This window comes from Saimiri boliviensis, chromosome 21, assembly GCF_048565385.1.
Source record: "Saimiri boliviensis isolate mSaiBol1 chromosome 21, mSaiBol1.pri, whole genome shotgun sequence".
NCBI lineage: Eukaryota > Metazoa > Chordata > Mammalia > Primates > Cebidae > Saimiri > Saimiri boliviensis.
In genome coordinates this window covers 4,047,636-4,070,345 of record NC_133469.1, presented here as the reverse complement: position 1 = coordinate 4,070,345, position 22,710 = coordinate 4,047,636, and the positions used below count along the sequence as shown (strand labels likewise).

At 52.1% G+C, this 22,710-nt stretch overlaps 1 protein-coding gene across 5 annotated transcripts; it reads right to left on the bottom strand.

Annotated features, from left to right (window-relative positions):
- Positions 1 to 3,372: 3,372 nt before the first annotated feature.
- On the bottom strand, positions 3,373 to 21,982 carry UPK3A (uroplakin 3A). Of its 5 annotated transcripts, none has more exons than XM_074390979.1 (7): positions 21,807 to 21,982; positions 21,628 to 21,719; positions 14,765 to 14,920; positions 12,881 to 13,160; positions 9,955 to 10,070; positions 6,009 to 6,141; positions 3,373 to 3,679 (listed from the first exon to the last, which is right to left on the bottom strand). In XM_074390979.1, the coding sequence occupies exons 2-7, from the start codon at positions 21,686 to 21,688 to the stop codon at positions 3,520 to 3,522; spliced, it is 906 nt and encodes a 301-aa protein (XP_074247080.1). In that variant the 5' UTR covers positions 21,689 to 21,719; positions 21,807 to 21,982; the 3' UTR covers positions 3,373 to 3,519. The 5 variants fall into 5 exon arrangements, with proteins under 5 accessions (XP_074247080.1, XP_074247082.1, XP_074247081.1 ...); XM_074390981.1 differs by having other exon boundaries at positions 9,955 to 10,037; positions 21,807 to 21,979; XM_074390980.1 differs by lacking the exons at positions 21,628 to 21,719; positions 21,807 to 21,982 and adding an exon at positions 15,616 to 15,767.
- Positions 21,983 to 22,710: the final 728 nt, after the last annotated feature.

The window sequence follows — 22,710 nt, the reverse complement described above, 5'->3', positions numbered from 1 at the left end:
AGGGGTGGCAGGGAGGGATTACCAAGAGGCCTGAGGAAGTTTTTGAGGGAGATGGATATGTTATCACCATTGCAGTGGATCGTTCTTATTTTTTTCTTTTTTGAGACGGAGTCTCACTCTGTAACCCAGGCTAGAGTGCAGTGGCACGATCTCGGCTCACTGAAACCTCCACCTCTCAGGTTCAAGTGATTCTCCTGCCTCGGCCTCCTGAGTAACTGGGATTACAGGCACGTGCCACTATGCCTAATTTTTGTATTTTTAGTAGAGGTGGGGTTTCACCATGTTGGCCAGGCTGATCTCGAACTCCTGACCTCATGATCCGCCCACTTCGGCCTCCCAAAATGCTGGGATTAGAGGCATGAGCTACCACACCTGGCATTACAGTGGAGCTTTCACAGGTGTGCACATATGTTGAAACACATCTGATATATTCTAAATAGGTGCATCTTGTTGTACTTCATAGACGCCCCAATAAAGTGGAAAAATCAAGCTGGGTAAGTTGACAGAGGGTGATAAGGAACAGGTGCTCTTTATTTAGGGTGCTGATTCTGTCCAAGATTCTGCTCTAACAATTCCCCGGGGGTTTCCACTCTTCTGACCAGATGGGTGGCTCCCAGGTTTCCTAAACCTGGTGCTCAGGGATTCGTTGGATCAAACTGAATGGCATCCCTTGTGATTCGTCTGTTCTCAGAAGAAATTACCCATTTGGGAGCAGCCTTCCCAAGCATCTGACCCTTTTTGCACAGATGAGGTCAGGGGAGCCCAGAGAGGTTACCTTCTTGCCCCAGAACACACAGCACAGCTAGGGTGAGCAGCTAATTCATGAACCGTGACTGGAGTGGGAGGAAGGTGAAGCTGCCTCTGTGCAGAGGTGGGAAGCTCAGCTCCGAAGGCCCTGCCATCTCAGCCATGGCAGATGACTCCTACAGACTTGGAGAAGCAAGCTAACAAAATTGCTTCTGCATGGATTTATAATTAGCAGTTTCTGTGAAGCCTGAGTCCAGCCCAGAGCCCAGGAGCCAAGCACAGCAACTTCCACTCACCCCTACCACCTGCTTGGGTTCAGCTCAGGGGATTGGGGAGTGCTGGTTGGAAATTGTCAAGGGGTTGTCCTACCGCTTGGAATCCAAACTTACTCCCTCTTCCCTGGTGCTGCCTAATGGGGGCCTGGGATCCATATTCTACAAGGACCCATCCAAAGAGGAGGAGCCGTTTTGCCGGCAGAAGTGCAGGAGGAGGGGCAGAGAGGAGCACTGTCGCTGTCTCAGTCACGGGGATGTCGAAAGACAGAGCAGGGTCCCGTTTTCCCATGAGTTCTCTCTGGTCTCCATGGCGGTCCCTTTGTCTCTACCCAAATACTCCCAAGGCTCTGTCCATCCCCTTCACTGCATCTATGGTCCTTCCCCTTTCGTGATCTCAGCTGTCCCAGAGCTTCAAATACTATCATTGCTTAGCGTAGCAGGAAGCTTGCCACGGGTTTTTCTGCTTAAAATGACTGACGAGGCAAGGCTCACAGATTTAGGTGGCCAAAAAAAAAAAAAAAAAAAGCAAAAACAGAGTCTTCATTAGACTCAGACGGCAAAAGATGAAAGATGCCTGCTCCCTGTCCCCTGCATCCTTATGCCACAGGATGGCACTGAACTAAAAGGGACCCAGTGATGACAGCGTGAGCAGGGGCACCCTGTTGCTGAGCTGCAGCCATTACCTCAGGCAGGGGACAAGGCAGGAGCCCCAAACCTCACCAGAGCTGAGGGCCGGGAGAATCTCTCAGAATGGCCTCCTGGGAAGATGGGAGGTGGGGACAGGGCCAGGTGACAGCAACTGGCAAACCTCCCCTGCTCTCGTGTTCTGGGAGGATCCCGGGGAGTTCTGCCCAGGTCCAGCTGGGCCTCTGCGGATTCGGGCAAGGGCTGTGGGACGCTGGCTCCCGGCACGGTTCCCCTGCAGTGGACGACAGCCAATGCTACTTCTCGGTGGCTTACAATACAAAGGTTTATTCCCTGTCTGGGATCCCTGTTGGCTGTGGGCGGGCGGTGGCTCAGCCCCATGCCTCTCCCTCACTCGGGCCAGCCACACAGAGCAGCCCCCAGTGGTCTGAGCGGCTCCCCCAGGCTGAGGGACAGCGGAACCATCCAAAGGCTCTTCAAGCCTCTGCTCAGAGTGGCCCCCGCCTGTCCGATGGCCAGACCAACAGTGCAGGGTGGGAGGGAGGATCGTCCTTTCCAATCCAGGCAGCGAGTATTGGGGAGCAACCATCTGCTCTACCCGCTGATAACTCTGACAACTCCGGCACGGATATCTGCAGCCCCCTCCTCCCCCAGAGCACCAGACCTGGATACCGCGTAGCCTGCTACTCGGCCCTGCCGGAGGCGTCCCGGGCAGCTGGCATTGAGCCACCCTGCATTCTGGATTGCCTCTAGCTCGAACTTCCTGTCCCCATTCTGGTTGAGGGCAAGAGCTTGTACTCAGTGGCCCCGGCCCCCAACCCGGAGGTCATGAGAGATTCCCTTTCTCCTTCCCTCCCGACAGCCAGTCCATCAGCAAATTCTGTGTCATCAGAGTCCCACTGCTGCCCCTCGGCTTCCTGCCCCCAAATCCATCCTCTGCACAGCAGTGAAGAGGGCTTTATGAAGATTGTCCTCTGTGTGAAACTGTTCAGAGCTTCCATTAGGCCCGGAATAAAACCCAGTCTCCCTGTGGCGGCCTGAAACCTTCTCCACCCCATCTCCCTCCAATCTCCCCCTCGGCCACCTCGCCTCTTGCTGGCCTTGAATCTGCCAACGTTGGCAAAATATTGCTCCTGGCCAGGCACGTGGCTCACGCCTGGAATCCCCGCACTTTGGGAGGCTGAGGAGGGAGGATCACTTAAGGTCAGGAGTTCAGAAGCAGCCTGGTCAACACGGTAAAACCTCATCTCTACTAAAAATACCAAACTTAGTCAGGCGTGGTGGCGGCACCTGCAATCCCAGCTATTTGGGAGTCTGAGGCAGGAGAATCGCTTGAAGCCGGGAGGCAGGCGAGTAGAGATGAAGCATGATCACCTGGGGTCAGGGATTACAGGTGTGAGCCACTGAGCCCACTCCGTTATTTTTTGAGACAGTATCTCACTCTGTGGCCCAGGCTGGAGTGCAATGGCAAGATCGTAGCTTATCGCAACCCTGTTCCCCTGGCCTCAAGCAATCCTCCCACCTCAGCCTCCTGAGTCCCTGGGACTACCAGCATGTGCCACCTCCTGGCAACTCGCGCTGTAGCCTTGACTGAAAGTTAGCCCCATGCTCCCACTCACCCTGTATCGGAACAATCCAAGCTCTCACTTTGACTCGTTTATTCATTCACCTTCTCACTCATTCACTCCGTAAGTAGTCATTGAACTACAAATCATCGGAAGATTTTATTAAGGGTTTTCCGAAGGGACAAACCCTGTTTCACCTTCCCTGAAGTCAGGGTGTGACAACCACCGCTGCAGAGCCTGGGCAAGGCCAGAGAGCAGGACGCTGCTGCCCAGGGGTGGTGCTGGGCTCAGTCCTGGAGCTTGCTGGAATACGGCTCGGCCCTGTCCAGCGGCGGCCCACGGTTCACGGATGTGTAAGAAGGTTCTGAGGCCCCCAGTGACTTGGGAACAGCCTCCTGAGTGATCTGGGAGTCGTGAGTTGTTTCCCCGTCAGAACTCCCCATGTCCCTGGCCAAGGGGATGGAGAGACCCAGGATTAGGGAAGCCGAGCAAACCCAAACTCCTTCAGCTGCCTGGGGACCTTCATGCTCAGACATCACTTTCACAGACATGGTCTTCGTAGACATTAATCAAATCATCTTTCTGGGGCACTGACCCTGTGCTAGGCCCTGGGAATAAGGAAGAGGTGTACCTTTTTGAACGATGCAAACAATTACAGGTCTTACTGGGAGCTGGACAATTTGAGGCCATCGTCCCATGTTCCTAAAGAACTAAGATTGCAGGGGGAGACCAACTCCAACAATGACCACGCAGCATGGACAGGTGCAGAGGGGAGCTGCAGGAAGGCTTCCTGGAGGAGGCGGCAGCTCATGTGGCCCTAAAGAAGGAGTGTGGGCTGGGCACAGTGGCTCACACCTGTAATCCCAGCACTTTGGGAGACCGAGACAGGTGGATCACCTGAGGTCAGGAGTTTGAGACCAGCCTGGCCAACATGGTGAAACCCCGTCTCTACTAAAAATAATTTTTAAAAAAATAGCCAGTCGTGGTGGTGTGTGCCTGTAATCCCAGCTACTCAGGAGGCTGAGGCAGAAGAATCGCTTGAACCTGGGTGGCGGAGGTTGGGGTGAGCTGAGATGTTACCGTTGCCCTCCAGCCTGGGCAACAAGAGCGAAACTCTCTCTCTCAAAAAAAAAAAAAAAAAAAAAAAAGTGTAGGGAAGAGAAAGACCTTCAGACGTGAGGCCTGCACGCGGTGGGTGTGAGGCAGGAAGGGCTGAGGAGGGCCGGGCCACAGCACAGATGGCAGTTCAGTGCCGCCGGAGCCGGGCAGAGGAGGGTGGCAGGCTGGATACGTGAAAAAGCTGGGCTACATTCACGTGACCGAAGACAACAGGGTCTTCTGCGCCAGAGAGGGCACTGCCCTAAAGGAAGGAGGGCCCCTGCCGTGTCTGACTGCCCCTGGGTGCAGCCAGGCGGTTTCTGGGCAGCTGTTGTCAGTTTTTGTTAAAGTGAAATGTCAGAGTCAGCCTGATTTGCAGGTCCTCATCCTCCTCCCTCGCGCCATCTCCCCGCCCCACACCTCTCTTTTCCGGCCTGGCTAGTTTCCAGGTATCCATGTAATTATACCTAAACAAGACGCTTTTCTGTCTGCTCCACCCCCACCCACACTGGGACCTCTCTCGGTCTTCAAAGTCCCCCGGGCCTCCCTGCCTCTCACTAAGGAGCACTCTGCTGATGAGAGTTGGCTCACTCTGACCCTTCCTCCAGGAAGGCCGCCCTGACACTCCAGGCAGCGCCCACCCTGCCCTCCTCCAGATTCCCACGGCACCTTGGTTCATCCAGGGGTTGGTGGACTGTGGGCTCACCTGCCTTGCCCACGCACAGCCCTGCTAACCCTGGTGCACCCCCAGGAGAACCGGAGTCCTCATCCAAAGCCGACACGAATCAGAGGTGTCAGTGGAGTCCCGAGTCCCAGCTCTAGGTGCTGGTGCCAGGCTGTGTCACCTGGGGCCACTCTGACCCCCTCTGGGCTTCAGTTTCCCCATCTATACTGCAAGTGAGTGTATTACAATGACAATAAGAGCAAATACTTGTTGAGTTTCCGAGCACTGCTCTTCTTTTTCAGAGACAGTCTCGCTCTGTCTCCCAGGCTGGAGTGCAATGGCGCGATCTCGGCTCATCGCAACCTCTGCTTCCCGGGTTCAAGCGAGTCTCCTGCCTCAGCCTCCTGAGTAGCTGCGACCACAGGCGCCCACCACAGCACCCGGCTAATTTTTGTATTTTTAGTAAAGACAGGGTTTCACCATATTGGCCAGGCTGGTCTCGAACTCCTGACCTTGTGATCTGCCTGCGTTGGCCTCCCAAAGTGCTGGGATTACAGGCGTGAGCCAGCACACCCGGCCTCTAGAGACTTTACAGAGATCATTCCACTTAACTTCACAACCCCATGAGATGACTAATATTTATTATTTCCATTTTCCAGATGAGAAAACTGAAGAACAGAAGGATAGCAAGCCATGCCACTTAGAGTTAGGGCGCATGACTTGAAGTGTCAGAGCTAAGATCTGAATTGGCCGTCTGCCCACAAGCCCAGCTGCAGAGCCCTCCCCTCCCCAGCTGAGCAACTTGACTTTGATGATCCTCCCGCTTCGAAATTCCAGGACTCTGCTCCCCCGTCACCAGACGCCCCACCCCGCCGCCCCGCGGCGGGGCAGAGGGGTAGCCTCCTCGCCTCCCAGGCTTCCCCTGTCTCAGAGAACCCAGCTTCCGAGTCCCTGTGGGCCGAATGTGTCTGGCATGTCCCTGGGGTCCAGCCCTCCCACCTGGCGGGTACTTACAAGAGGCTGAGGACAATGGCACCAGCAAAACCCATAAGTAGAAAGAAGGGCAGGGAGCCCAGGATGGAAGTGATGACGATCATGCCTCCGCTCCGCCGGCCTGGCCACGTGTCGATGGCCGAGTATGGAGTGACTGTGGGGGAACACCACTTGTGACTCCCCAGACACCGCGCCACCCCCGGACGTCTCCCAGGAGGTGGCCACTGTCTCCCCCACCCCAGCTGCCAGGGATCCAGGGACGACCCTGGGACCCAGTACAGCGACTTCTCCCAGGTTTCAGGCACAATTTCCTTGTTTTTCCCACATTCCACCTCCTATCTTTCTTTTGTGTGTTTCTGGCCACTTCTTCCTTTAAATCTTTTTTTTTTTGCATTATTTTCTGTTATTGCTTTTGAGACAGAGTCTCGCTCTGTCACCCAGGATGGAGTGCAGTGGCACCTTCCTGGCTCACTGCAGCCTCAACCCCAGGCTCAAGCAATCCTCCCACCCCAGCCTCCCGAGCAGCTGGGACTACAGGTGCATGCCACCACGCCCAGCTAATCTGTTGTAGTTTTTTTGTAGAGATGGGGTTTCACCATGTTGCCCAGAATGGTCTTGAACTTGGGCTCAAGCAATCCTCCTGCCTCAGCCTCCCAACGTGTTGAGATTACAGGTGTGAGCCACCGGGGCGCCTGGCCTTTGCACAATTTTAAATCATAAACTGATTCAAGTCTTCTGGTGAAACGGCTAGGATACGGATTATAATCAAAGACGAGGCAAAGGGCCCTGGTCTGACGGGGCCAGGTGGACGGGGGCCGTCACTCTTCCGGGGCTGGCCTCACCCTTTGGAACTATGTGAACGGACGATGTATGGGATGGGTCCTACTGTAGTCAGCCACTTGCAGCTACTGTCCCAGGTCCCCTGGAGAACCCATTCTGCAGATCACTCACTGCGCTCAGGGAGCCTGAGTCCCCGGCCAAGGACACACAGAATCCAGGCTCCAGCCGGGCCGGCCTGGTCCTGAGGTGCATGCTGTTCCCAAAGGCCCTGCGGTCCTTCCCCAAGAGAGGTGGACCTCGTGCGTCCGCCTGGGTTCCCCAAAGGAACCCCGCTGCGGAGGCCCTGAAGAATTCTTCCCTCTTCTCAGATGAGGAAACCGAGGTCCCAAGGGTTCCCCGGCTGTTTCAGTAAAACCACACTGCGTGGGAATGCCACGGGAGGAGGGCAGGGAGTGAGGATGGGAGGAGTCACCCCAGCCACACACACTGCCACGCTCTCACACACCACACAACACACACCAACTCAAACACACACACTGCCACAGTGTCACACCACACATACCACACTTACCAACTCACACCACGCATCACACACCAACTCAAACTCACACACACTGCCATACTTACACACACCACTTACCACACATACCAAGTCACACACACACTCACACTCACACACCACACACATCACACACCAACTCAGTCACTCACACTCACACACCACACATACAAACTCACACACCCTCACACTCACACATCACACACCAACTCAAAGTCACACACACTGCCACACTTACACACACCACTCACCACACATACCAAGTCACACACACACTCACACACACCACACACATCACACACCAACTCAAAGTCACTCACACTCACACACCACACATACAAACTCACACACACCCTCACACTCACACATCACACACCAACTCAAAGTCACACACACTGCCACACTTACACACACCACTCACCACACATACCAAGTCACTCACACACTCACACTTACACACAATACACACTCACATACACCACACATCACACACCACACATCTATCACACACCACACATATCACACACTCACCACACACATTACACACCAACTCAAACTCACATACACACGGCCACACTCACTCTCACACCACACCACACACAATACACACTCACATACACCACACCACACACTCTCACACACCACACATCTATCACACATCACACACTCACACAGCACACATCACACACCAACTCATATACTCACACACCACACACACTCTCACACACCACACATCTATCACACACTACACACATCACATACCACACACGTTGCACACCAACTCAAACCCACACACACATTGCCACACTCTCACACCATACACCACACAACACACACTCTCACACATACCACACACACAGCACACATCTATCACACACCACACACATCACACACTCACCAAATACAGCACACACCAACTCAAACTCACACACACTGTCACACTCTCACAACACACACCACACACAATACACACTCACATACACCACATACCACACATATATCACACACCACACATATCACACACTCACACACTACACACACCAACTCATGCTTACACTCACAGATGAAGCTTAACTCGCCCACCCTCACCTCCTGCTGTGTGGCCAGTTCCTAACAGGCCATGGATTGGTACTGGTCCATGGCCCTGGGGTTGGGGACCTCTGAGATACACCACACACTGTCACACTCATACACGCCACACTCCTCACAGACTCCACACACATTCCACACACATTCTCACACTCTCACACACACACATACACAACACCGTAAACTACATACACACATACTGAAGAAGAGAATTCACTAACAGTAATTTGTAGCAGTTGTTCCATAATAAGGGATATTTGGCTGTGTTGCATGCTGTTTAATATCATAGCTCCTCCCCAGTTCTGCTTAAGACAAAATCAATATTAACTGTCTCTCAGTAAACCCTTTAACCTTACCTGTCCTCCTCACATTCTTAGCAAAGTTCCCAGCCATCTAAGGGTTCCTGTTTTTCTTGCTGGCCAACTGCAAGGTCACAGGGCAAATAAACCTGAGAACTGCAAACTGTGTTTCTCAAAATGTTATTTTTCAAATCTAAAGGACATCACAAAACATGCCACAGGTTAGTTAACTGCTCTTTGTTCTTAGTTCTGTAAAATCACCTTCTGCCTCTTCATCCTGTATCACAAAGGTGCATAAAAGGCACCTAAATAAAATACTCCTGTTTCACCCATTGGTCTCTACGGTCTCCTGATAGCAGCGACAATACCACACCACACCACACACACACACACACACACACACACACACACACACAGCATGCACAGGCACTCACATGCTCACACACACAAGCCTCTCTACCATCCACTCATGGGTGACCTCAGGCAACCTTTTGCAGCCCCCACACCCCTGGGGTGCACGTGGAGGCTCTGCATGTGAAATGCACAGTCTCCTGACACCCATCCTGACAGACAGCCTCGTCGTGGGGGCCAAGGTGTGGCGGGAGGGGGGTCTTCTGTTAGGGTGTCGTTCACTCAGAATTACCATCAGAGTCCCTGGCGTGGCCCCTGCCGTTCAGCAGACTGGACTCTGTGTATGAACTTTGGGTCTCTGCTGAGCAAGGAACAGGGCAGGACCCTGGCTTTCCACTCTCAGGAAAGCCACCCAGGTGCTCAGGGGTAGGAGTCGGGGGAGGGAGAGCAGTTCCTTGCTAACTTCTCCGTCTCCTTTTCAGGCCTTAGAGCCATCTTACCTGGCCATAGTTGCTTGCTGCTGTGAGGATTTAGCAAAGGGGCTGGTCAGGACCTAAATGCCAGATCAGCTCCACATGCCTTTGAAGCCAACCCACCGTAAGGGCTGGAGAGACGGAGAGACAGGCTGGCTTAGATCTCCATTTGCGCCCGTCCCCGGTCCAAAACCCACCAAAACCTCCACCTTGATCTGTCCCCACGCCTGGTCCCCAAGGGTGGAAGGGACGAAGGAGAATGTTCCAGGGTCAACGGTTTAAGGAGCATTTTCCTCATCACCGCCTGGCCTGGGAGGCTTCCACAGGGACAGATGAGCCTTGGTTCTCATGGCTGTCCCTGGCCCTGCCTTCTCGGGGCCCCTGGAGCATCACCCCCACCACTGCCCACCACTTACGCTGGTTGGTGCGGATGGGGTCCGACCACAGGGTCTGGTCCTCTACCAAGCCTGTGGACATGTTGACAAGGACATACTTGAACCTGGAAGGGGACATGACCAGGACATACTTGAACCTGGAAGGAGACAGAGCCGGGGTGACTTCTATGTTTCCTGCAAGCCCCAGCCACAGGGAGGCAGGGTGGGGGCGGGGGCGCAGGCTGAAGATACAGGAGGGCCTGGGGGTGAGGGAGGGGCCCGTCCTTCCAGGAGGTGGAAAGACATAAAGGAAGAAAAGCAAGAAAATAAAAGAAAAGAGAGGAGGGACAGAGGCAGAGAGGGAGGGAGGGAGAGAAAGAGGAACTGGAAGAATATCCATCATGAACCCTGCTGCCCTTGTGCAGGAGATATATTTTAAGTGCAGAAACCCTGGAACAAGTGTTTCTATTCACAGAAGAAGATTGGGCAGTGCACTGGCCAGGCACCGTGGCTCACACCTGTAATCCCAGCACTTTGGGAGGCCAAGGTAGGCAGATTACCAGCTCAAGAGTTCGAGACCATCCTGCCCAACATGGTGAAACCCTGTCCCTACTAAAAATACAAAAAAATTAGCTGGGCATGGTGGCACGTGCCTGTAATCCGAGCTACTCAGGAGGCCGAGGCAGGAGAATTGCCTGAACCCAGGAGGCGGAGGTTGCGGTGAGCTAAGATCGCGCCATTGCACTCCAGTCTGGGTAACAAGAGCGAAACTCCGTCTAAAAAAAAAAAAAAAGCCAAGCATAGGGGTGAGTGCCTGTAGTCCCAACTACTCGGGAGGCTGAACCAGGAGAATTGCTGGAACCTGGGAGGCTCAGGTTGCAGTGAGCTGAGATCCAGCCACTGCACTCCAGCCCGGCAACAGAGTGAAATTCCATCTCAAAAATAAATAAATAAATAAATAAAAATAAAGAAGACTGGGCAATGCATTACGGAATATCCAACTGCCTTCTGAAGGTCTCCTACTCAGTCAGTTTAAAATGATGGATGTTCTGACTACAAAGACACCTACATCCTGTAGCTTAACACGCAAATAAAAATCAAGATCCTTGAAATCTCATCCAGGCCAGGAGCAGTGGCTCACGCCTGTAAGCCCAGCACTTTGGTAGGCTGAGACAGGCGGATCATTTGAGGTCAGGGGTTCAAGACCAGCTTGGCCAACATGGTGAAACCACATCTCTACTAAAAATACAAAAATTAGCCAGGCATGGTGGTACATGTCTGTAGTCCCAGCTACTCGGGAGGCTGAGGCAGGAGAATCGCTCAAACCCAGGAGGTAGAGGCTGCAGTGAGCCAAGACTGTGCCACTGCACTCCAGCCTGGGTGACAAAGAGGGACTTCTTCTAAAAAACAAAATAAAACAAAAAACTCTCATTCAGGTTTTGCTTAACTCCCTACTTTTTTCTGTGGCAAAATGAGATTTCCAGAGGCAGGGCTGACTCTGGGGTAACGTGGGCTTGTAAATGAAGGCAGAGAGGGCTGCCCTTGAGACCAAGGAGGAAGGAGGAGATTTTCCACTCAAAAAGCTAGGTCACAGGCAAGAGGCTGGACATGGGAATCGAGCAAAGAACCTTGTTCTGTCTAGTGGCTGAGGACAAGGGAGGGCAAGCCCTCTACGGGGATGACAGGCGGTGACAATCTGGGCCTGGAAGCCGCAGAGACCCCGTCCTAGGCATCTCCATGGTATCAGAGTGGATATAACCTGAGGCTCTGGCACCAGGTAAGACCTGGCCGTGAGTCAGGACTGAAGGCTGGGCTTTACATAGAGGAGATGCTTCAGAAAATGAGAGGGAATGGATGCAGGACCTGCTAGGGTTGGGGTGAGCAGCAGCAGGTCTAAGGAAAAAGCAGAAGGTGAGGCTGAGGATGGCCAGGCTTTGGCAGTGCTCCTGTTCAGACCAGGTCCCAGCTTTCCACTGGGCAACCTTCCCTCTCTGGGGCAGTTTCTTTTCCTATAAGACGAGGGGGTTTGGGTGGGTGACTTCCATACATGTAGACGGGCCAGAACCAGCTGCATAATTTGTGGGGCCCAGAACAAAACGAAAATGTGGGCCCTTGTTCAACAATTAAGAATTTCGGGATGGGCCGGGCATAGTGGCTCATGCCTGTAATCCCAGAACTATGCAGGAGACCAAGGCAGGCAGATCACTTGAGGTCAGGAGCGCAAGACCAGCTTGACCAACATGGTGAAACTCTGTCTCTAATAAAAACACAAAAAATTGGCCAGGCATGGTGGCTCACACCTGTAATCTCAGCACTTTGGGAGGCCAAGGCAGGTGGATCACCTGAGGTCGGGAGTTTGAGACCAGCCTGACCAACATGGAGAAACCCCGTCTCTACTAAAAATATAAAATTAGCCAGGCGTGGTGGTCCATGCCTAGAATCCCAGCTACTCGGGAGGTTAAGTCAGGAGAATCGCTTGAACCTGGGAGGCGGAGGTTGCGGTGAGTCGAGATTGCGCCACTGCACTCCAGCCTGGGCAAAAAGAGCGAAACTCCACCTGAAACAAAACAACAACAACAACAAACCACACAAAAAATATTAGCCAGTCATGGTGGCAGGTACCTGTAATCTCATCTACTCAAGAGGCTGAGGCAGGACAATCATCGCCTGAACCCAGGAGGCGGAGGTTGCAATGAGCTGAGATCGTGCCACTGTACTCCAGCCTGGGAGACAGCGAGGCTCTGTCCCAAAAAAAAAAAAAAAAAAAAAAAAAATTCAAGATGGTAGCTGCAGAGCACCAATCCAAGAGGGGCCCCTTCTGAACCTGAGACAGCGTGACCTGCCCGGGACCTGGGATACTCTCAGCACACAGCTCTCAAGAAATGTGGCTGCTCCCACTGTGCCCCTCTCTCCCTGTCAGGACTGGGGCGTGGCCGCTGCTCTCCGGTAGCAGCTTGTTGGCACCCACCTGTACTCCGTGGCTGCTGACAGGGGTGGGTTACAGAGCCCCTGGAAGTTGGGGTCCCACAGGCAGGTCCTGTTGACGCCCACCCTGACCAGGTATGCATTCAGGATCTGTGAGGCCTGGGACTCATCCCCAACGGCATCCAGGCTGGGCAGGTCACCGCAGGGGATCAGGTCAAAGGCCACAGCTTTGTAGGGACCTGTCCTCCCACCCTCTGTTTGTTGGAACGTTGAGCTCAGTGGGGTCTTGGTACTGTCTTGCACTGAGGCATTCCCGGAGCCGGCTGCAGAGGCAGTGCAGGGAGTGAGGCTTCTGGCCATTCCAGCTCAGCAGCACTCACTCATTCATCAGACGCCCCTGATTATCCTTTCTGCCCCGGCCCTGTGCCAGGCACTGGGGTCGCAGGCATGGGGCAAGCTCAGTCTTTGCCCTTCCAGTGCAATGGGGGAGATGGACAAGGATCACCCCCTCCACCCCGCTTTGGGTGCTGTCTGACTCCCCCCTTACCTTGTGACATTCCTGCAAACCGCCCCCCCAATCCCAAAGATCTTTGTCACTTCATTGCTGAAAGCCCTGGATTCTCTCTTGTATAAAATGGGAAAGGAGGGTCATATATCCAGGAGAAATAACCTGGAGGCAGGTCCCGGGTCTCCTCCTTTCTAGATGGGAGACTTTGGACAATTCGTTCTACCTCTGCAGACCCTAGTCTTCTATGAAATGGGAGAGAAATTCCCTGCGGTGCCCAGAGATCAGGCATTTTAGTTTATTTGGTAGTAAGTAGTTTACTGACTACCTACTAGTCAATAAACACACGCTGAAAGAATAAAATAATGGCCCTGAATGAGCTGTTGTAAATGACTGGCTGCTAGAAATGCAAGAGTTGGGCCGGGTGAGGTGGCTCACGCCTGTAATCCCAGCACTCTGGGAGGCCGAGGTGGGTGGATCACGAGGTCAAGAGTTTAAGACAAGCCTGGCCAACATGGTGAAACTCCGTCTCTACCAAAAATTTAAAAGTTAGCTGGATGTGGTGACAGGTGCCTGTAATCCCAGCTACAGGAGGCTGAGGCAGGAGAATCACTTGAATCCGGGAGGTGAAGGCTGCAGTGGGCTAAGATCGTGCTGCTGCACTCCAGCCTGGGCAACAGAGTGAGACTCATCTCAAAAAAAAAGAAATTCAACAGTTGATGATGGCTTCTCTCAGAAACTCAGGATCTCCTCCAGGGAGGGGGTCAGGACTAGGCCAGAGCAGCATGTCTGAAAGTGTGGTTTTACCTCAGAAACACCAATCTTGAGCCACTTTTCTAAGCCTCAGGAAGGACATTGGGCTTGAGGACTAGAGAGGTCAGGTTCAACCTCCAGTGCTGGGAGCTCCCAGAAAGTGACTCCACCGCCCTGAGCCTGGATTCCCTGTTCTGTAACGGGGATGGGTAATAGCTACCTTGTAAGCTGGTTGTAGATATTAGCTCTACGGTGCGCAAAGTGCCTGGTATGGTGTAGCTACTCAGTGATTGGTGGTGTTATTACTTCCCTCACTATCTGGATGTCCCTGCAAGGCAAGGACAGGTCTGTGGCTGCAGCACCCTGGGCCCGGAGTGGAGGCCAGGGCATGCTGATAAAGAGGACAGGAGTTAATTTTTTAATTTTTATTAAAGACAAGGTTTCACCATATTGGTCAGGCTGGTCTTGAACTCCAGACCTCAGGTGATCCACCCACCTTGGCCTCCAAAGTGCTTGGATTACAGGTGTGAGCCACCACGCCTGGCCTAGCATGGGAGTTTAATTAGACGACTACAGGCATGGATCCTTCCTCTACCTGCCTCCTTCCCTCCTCCCTACAGACAACTCAAAGCCCCTTTTGGAGTAGCCAGAGGGAAGCCAGACCCTTACCTGAGTCAACCAGGACATACAAGTAGACCTCGTAGGTGCCAGTGAGGGCCTCTGAGCTGTCAAACATGCAGAGAGGCTTTTCCAAGGCCACAGTAGTGAGTGTGGGGTTGTTGGTGGCGAAGGTCACACTGGCCAGTTGGGGCTGCAGGTTCACAGCTGGAGGAGGCAGTAAGGATGGGAACTGACCCCCGGCAGAACTGGCCACACCCACTCTGCATGCAGTTACTGAGCACCTGCTGTGTGCCAGGCACTGGGCTTCATCCTCCCCATGGGCCACCCCATAACCTGTCTCAGACACCACGCCCCACCCAATCATCCTGCTCAGAAATGGGGCAGTCGGGCCAAATCTCTGCCTTCTCTCCCAGCTGCAGACACTCAGATGCCAAGAACTCCACTGCCCCTCCTAGCCATCTCTCCACCCCATTCCCCAGCCCTCCTCCATCCCACTGTCCTCACTTGGACCCTAGTAACAAAACCTCTCCACACATGCAAATCGGGCCACCTCCTTCTCCTGCGATGGCCCTTCCATGGTCCCCCAGCGCCCCCTGACGCAGTCCGGCCTCTCTGGAAAGGCAGTGAGGTCCTAAAGTTCTGGGCTTTGCTTTGTTGGATCTCCTGCCCCTTCTCTGCCCCCCCGCAGTCCCCCTGAGTGTTGGTTTCTTGCAACATACATCGCAGGGCTGCAGCCATCCGTGAGCCCCCGGATTCCCACCGGAGGATGCGCGTAAACGCCAGCTATCATTATTATCTGGGTCCCCGTCGCCAGGAATCAGGATCCAGGCGACGGGCGCCTCAGAACGCAGCTACCCGTTCTCTCCGGGCTCAGCCCTCTCCTGCCCTTCCCCGCCTACCCGAGCCGAACCGCAGGCAGCCGAAGGCCAGCAAGGCCCAGAGCGGAGGCATCGCCGGGGAGGAGCCGCCAGAGCGCGGGGCGGGCGGTCCAGCCGGCAGGTGCACACACCTGGTCTCTCCAGCCCCGCGCACCTGCCAGCCCTGGGCTCAGCGCGCCCCGCCCCCGCCCGCGCCGGCCAATCCGCGACCTCCTCGTGCACTATTTGCATACGGCCCCGCCCCGGCCCGTGCGAGACGCCCGCGGGCGCAATCCCACCAGCCCGACCTTCCTGAGCACGCATCAAAGCGCCTACTGTGTGCTCAGGTCAGGGCGGCCCTTCCACAGCGTCTCTCCCTAATGAGACCTTGGGGCAAGCCACTCCCACTTGGAGCCTCAGTTTCCCTGCTGTAAAATGACGCTAATTCCTACAACTATTTATGGAGGCTTTATTACGTGCCAAACACTCACTGGGTTCTTGTGAAACAAAATGGGTTGGTCAGTAAAGGTGATATCCTGGGACAACTAAGTCCAGGCCTGGGAGCTATTCAAGGACCCTAGTATGTGACCCCTTCGGTTCACAGGTACAAGCCAAGGCCCAGGAGGCCCCGGGAGCGGGGAGGGTTATTGGAGCATGGCGGGGGTGGGGGTGCAGGGACAGGGACTCACACCCCGCAGCACTTGGACTCCCTGGAAACACCGAGGCTGATGGAACTCAGGCGTGCTGTGCTCAGCCCAGGGCTGGCTGCGGAGAATGGAGCAGGGCATTAATGCCTGCCTCCTAAAGCGGTGTTTGAAAATAGCGATGGACTCCTCGCCTGGACTGCGTGGTTCCTTCCTTCACAAGAATCTGTGCACGTTTCTGAAGGCACCTTAAATCAATTTTACATTTAAGAAATAAAAATGCCGGGCATGGTGGCTCACGCCTGTAATCTCAGCACTTTGGGAGGCTGAGGCGGGTGGATCACCTGAGGTCGGGAGTTCGAGACCAGCCTGACCAACATGGAGAAACCCCGTCTCTACTAAAAATACAAAATTAGCCGGGCGTGGTGGTGCATGCCTGTCATCCCAGCTACTCAGGAGGCTGAGGCAGAAGAATCGCTTGAACCCGGGAGGCCGAGGTTGCAGAGAGTGGAGATCGTGCCATTGCACTCTGGCCTGGGCAACAAGAGCGAAACTGCACCTCAAAACCAACAGAGTCTGGGCAAGGAGGCTCATGCCTGTAATCCCAACACTTGGGAGGTCAAGGTGGGAGGATTCCTTGAGGCCAGGAGCTAGAGACCATTCTGGGTAACATAGTAAGACCCCATCTCTACCAAAAAAAAAAAAAAAAGAAAAAGAAAAAAAAGCCGAGCCTGGCGGGGCATGCCTTGTAATCCCAGCATTGCTTGAGCCCAGGAGGTCGAGGCTCTATGAGCTCTGATTATGCATGCCACTTTGAGTTATGATTAAAGCTGCAGTAACAGAGCCAGACCCTGTCTCTTAGAAAAAGGAAAATGAAAATCAACAGAAACGAATTAATCTCTATATGAAGTCGATGACATAACCCACTTGCAGGAAAAAAAAAAAAAAAAGCTCTCTGAGTAACTACGGAACTGGGTTGTCCAGCTGTACCTCCTTAGTGGGGTACACTCTAAGGACTGGGAGACCCGTGACAGAACCCCAAACCTCATTAGTGAGTTTGTTATGGGCAGCGGGGAGGGCAGAGCCATTCTGAAGCAACTTTAGGTTATCCCAGGATTGACGGTACCGAAACCCAGATTCTCACTGCAGGATGAGGGAGATTTGGAGTGGAGGAAGGAAAGTGCTGGTGTTTTGTTATTTGTAATTAGTTATGAAAAAATAAATTACCAAAACAAGAGTTTTAAGTAAGAAGGAGGAGGAGGAGAGGAAAGCAGAAAGAGGCTGGCCAGGAACGGTGGCTCATGCCTGTAATCTCAGCACTTTGGGAGGCCGAGGTGGGCAGATCACTTGAGCACTTGAGATCAGGAGTTCGAGACCAGCCTGGCCAACATGGCGAAATCCCTTCTCTACTAAAAATACAAAAGAGTTAGCCGGGCTTGGTGCCGTGCGCCTGTAGTTCCAGCTACTTGGGTGGGTAGCTGAGGCAGGAGAATCGCTTGAACCGGAGAGGTGGAGTTTGCAGTGAGCTGAGATTGTGCCACTCCACTCCAGCCTGGGCAACAGAGCTAAATTGTCTCAAAAAAAAAAAAAAAAAAAAAAAAAAGGGAAGGAAGGGAGGGAGGAAAAGGAAGGAAGAAAGAAAGAAACAGAGAGAGAAAAAGAAATAACTAGGCCCACTGAGAGGACCTGGAAGCAGTCATACGCAAGAACACCTTACCACTGTTCGATTCTAAACTCCGGTTCCCAGTCAGAGATGGCTGACTCCAGAGCTGAGACGGGGAACGTCAAGAGGATCCCGGGACATTTTATTGTGTCAGAAAGTACAGGGGTGCTCAAAGAATGGTGGGAGCGTGAAAGGAGCTGGAGCACAGAGCCACGGGCCAAGCCTGGGAATATCTGAGCACAAAATAAGTAATGGAAGTCAGACATTTAGCTTTGTTTTGTTTTTTTGAGATGGAGTCTCACTCTGTCACCCAGGCTGGAGTGCAGTGGCACGATCCTGGCTCACTGCAACTTGAATCCTGGGTTCAAATGATTCTCCCGCCTCAGCCTCTCAAGTTGCTGGGACTACAGGCACCTGCCGCCATGCCCAGCTAATTTTTTTTTTTTTTTTTTTTTTTTTTGTATTTTTAGTAGAGATGGGGTTTCACTATGTTGGTCAGGCTGGTCTCACACTCCTGGTCTCGTGATCTATCCACCTTGGTCTCCCAAAGTACTGAGATCACAGGAGTGAGCCACTGCACCCAGCAACATTCAACTTCTTGGATAAAATACAAATCTATGAGTCAATATTGATAAAATACATGTACATATATTTTTTGAGACAGGGTCTCACTCTGTTACTCAGGCTGGAATGCAGTGGTGTGATTTCGGCTCACTGCAACCTCTGCCTCATGGGTTCAAACGATTCCCCTGCCTCAGCCTCCTGAGTAGCTGGAATTACAGGTGCCCACCACCGTCTCTAGCTAATTTTTGTATTTTTACAAATATCATAAAATATGATGAGACAGGGTTTCACCATGTTGGCCAGACTGGTCTCAATCTCCTGCCCTCAAGTGATCTGCCTGCCTTGGCCTTCCAAAGTGCTGGGATTACAGGTGTGAGGCGCGACACCCAACCAAAAAATATTTTAAAAGAGGGAAGAAAAAAGGAAAATTCTTCTTTAAAGAAGACCACTGGCCAGGCGCAGGGGCTCACACCTGTAATCCCAGCACTTAGGGAAGCTGAGAAGAGAGAATTGCTTGAGTCCAAGAGTTACAGACCAGCCTGGGCAACATGGCAAGTCCTGGTCTCTACAAATAATTTTTTAAAAAGTAGCCAGATGTGGTGGTGTGTGCCTGTGGTCCCAGTTACTTGGAAGGCTGAGGTGGGAGAGAGTCTTGAGCCCCCATGTTTGAGGCTGCAGTGAACCATGGTGGCGCCACTGTACTCCAGCCTGGGTGTCAGAGTAAGACGTCATCCCAAAAAATAAAAATAAAATAAAATAAGGCCGGGCTCGGTGGCTCAAGCCTGTAATCCCAGCACTTTGGGAGGCCGAGGCGGGTGGATCACGAGGTCGAGAGATCGAGACCATCCTGGTCAACAAGGTAAAACCCCGTCTCTACTAAAAATACAAAAAACTAGCTGGGCGTGGTGGCGCATGCCTGTAATCCCAGCTACTCAGGAGGCTGAGGCAGGAGAATTGCCTGAACCCAGGAGGCGGAGGTTGCGGTGAGCCGAGATCGCGCCATTGCACTCCAGCCTGAGTAACAAGAGCGAAACTCCGTCTCAAAAAATAAAATAAAATAAAATAAAATAAAATAAAATAAAATCAAGATCTTATTGCTGGTCACGGTGGCTCATGCCTGTAATCCCAGAAGTTTGGGAGGCCAAGGTGGGTGGATCACCTGAAGTCAGGAGTTCAAGACCAGCCTGGCCAACATGGTGAAACCCTGTCTCTACCAAAAATACAAAAAAATAGCCGAGCATTGCAGCAGCACCAGTAATTCCACATACTTGGGAGGCTGAGGCAGGACAATCACTTCAGCCGGGAGGTGGAGGTTGTAGTGAGCTGAGATCACGCCATTACACTCTAGCCTGGGCAGTAAGAGTGAAACTCTGTCTCGAAAAAAAAAAGACAAAGAAAGAAAGAGAAAGAGAGACAGAGAGGGAGGGAAGGAGGGAGGGACCATCAACCAGTCCATAGAGAAGGACTGACAAAGCAAAGTTAACATTTTACAACTGCCATGGCAATAAGTGATTCCTGAACGAATCGTCTCAATGGATACTAAGACCATAGGGAAAAGATTTTTAGGGAACAAGATATGCAGAAACCCAGAGACACCAACTTTACCAGATGATGAAATGGAGCATCCCCAGTAACGGGACACACTGACCCCATGTGCTTCCTGGTGTCCTGGCACTGATTAGGAGTCAGCATGCTCCATGTAGTGTCCTGCCCCAAAGGTGAAACTCGAATCAATAGGGAACCATCAGACAGATCCACATAGGAGAACTTTCTGCAAACCAGCTGGCCTGGATGCTTCAAAAACGTTCATATCATGAGAGACAGAAGCAAAGCGAAACAAAACGAAAGGCCAAGAACTGTACTAGAATGGAGACGTAACCGCTGAAGGACCGGAGTGATCCTGGTTTAATTCTTGGATAAAAAACAAGTAACCTCTAGTGAACACTATTGGAGTTAGTATGACAGTGAGAGAAATTTGAATTAGGGAGTATGTATTAGACAGCAATATCGATTAGATGTTAAATTTTGTTTTGTTTTGTTTTTCTGAGACAGAGTCTCACTCTGTCTCCCAGGCTGGAGTGCAATGGTGTGATCTCAGCTCACTGCAACCTTCACCTTCCGGGTTCAAGGGATTCTCCCTGCCTCGGCCTCCCCAGGAGCTGGGATTACAGGTGCCCGCCTCCACACCTGGTTAATTTTTGTATTTTTAGTAGAGACGGGGTTTTGCCATGTTGGCCACGCTGGTCTCAAACTCCTGACGTCAGGTGATCTGCCTGCCTCAGCCTCCCAAAGTGCTGGGATTACAGGTGTGAGCCACCACAGCCGCCCTGGATGTTAAATTTCTTGAGTCTGATAGTTGTGCTATGGTTGTGTAAAACGGAAGCACGCTTAGACTCCATGCATGTGGGGTGTTTTTTGGGGGGATTTTGTTTTTTAAGAAACAGGGTCTTACTCTATCATCCAGGGTGGAATGTAGTGGTATGATCATGGTCACTGCAGCTTTGACCTCCCAGGCTCAGGTGATCTCTGATCACAGCAACCTCTGCCTCCCAGGCTCAAGCGATCCTCCTGCCTCAGCCTCCCAAGTAGCTGGGACTACAGGTGTGTGCCACCACGTCCTACTAAATTTTTTGTATTTTTTCAAGAGACAGGGTTTCACCATGTTGCCCAGGCTGGTCTCAAACTTCTGGGCTCAAGCGATCCACTCACCTCCACTTCCCAAAGTGCTGGGATTATAGGCATGAACCACTGAGCCCAGCCGTGACTCCATGCATGTGAATAGTGTCATGATACCTGAAACTAACACATATATGAGATTTGAGAGAAAAAGAGATAAAGCAAATTTAGTGTAATGTAAGCAATAGGTAAATAAGTATGGGTACTTAATGTAATGTTCTTGAAATGTTTCTGTAGCTTTGACATTTTTCTCTTTTTTCTTTTTTTTTGGGTGGGGGGGCAGAGTCTTGCTCTGTCACCCAGGCTGGAGTGCAGCGGTGCGACCTTGAGTCACTGCAACCTCCACCCCCCGAGTTCAAGTGATTTTCCTGCCTCAGCCTCCTAAGTAGCTGGCATTATAGGCGTGCACCACCACACCCGGCTAATTTTTGTGTTTTTAGGAGAGGTGGGGTTTCACCATGTTGGTCAGGCTGGTCTCAAACCTCTGGGCTCAAGCAATCCACTCACCTCCACCTCCCAAAGTGCTGGCATTCCAGGCATGAGCCACTGAGCCCGGCCACAATTCCATGAATGTGGTTGAAGTGTCATGATATCTGAAACTAACACATATATGAGATTCGAGAAAAAAAAAGATAAGGCAAATTTACTGTAATGTTAGCAATTGGTAAATAAGTATGGGTACTTACTACAGTGTTCTTCAAGTGTTTCCGTAGGTTTGACATTTTTCAAAGTAAAAATGTGGGGGAAAGAGTCCATACGCTGCCACAGATGCACGGTTCCCCTCTTTGGTCGTCAGTTTTCCCACTAGAAAATGGGGAGGGAGTTTGATCACCTCTCAGCCCTGACATGCACAGAGTGGACAATCAGATCCTTATCTTCAACACACAGAAATGTCTCAGAGATAAGGAACTCTTGAACAGGGGTGGGGTTTTTTCCAAGAATTTTTATAGACTGACATTTCTTGTTCAACAATTGTTAGTGAACCTGATTGTGAACCTGCAGTTTATCAAAGACCAGCAGGGTTGATCTCTCTCTTTCTTTCTTTCTTTCTTTCTTTCTTTCTTTCTTTCTTTCTTTCTCTTTCTTTTTCTTTTTTTAGAGACAGATCCTCACTCTGTCGCCCAGGCTGGAGTGCAGTGGGGCCATCTCAGCTCACTGCAACCTCCGCCTCCTGGGTTCAAGCTATTCTTCTGCCTCAGCCTCCTGAGTACCTGGGACTACAGGCACACCACCACACCTGGCTAATTTTTGTATTTTTAGTAGAAATGAGGTTTCACCATGTTGGCCAGGCTGGTCTCGAACTTCTGACCTTTAGTGATCCCCCCCACCTCAGCCTCCCAAGGTACAAGGATTACAGGTGTGAGTCACCGCGCCCGGCCTCCGCAGGGTTGATCTCAAAGCCTCAGCTCAGACTCGCATGTGAGAGGAAGTAGGCCCAGGAACTTGTTTTCTCCAAGATGCTGCCGTTTCTTATAAAAACAAAATCCAAAAATTCCCCTTGTCTCTTGCCTTGCCCAAATATGGAGAAAACACTTGGAGGAAAATGTTAAAACAATCATCTGCAAAGGCTCAAAAAATGTTCTGGAAAGC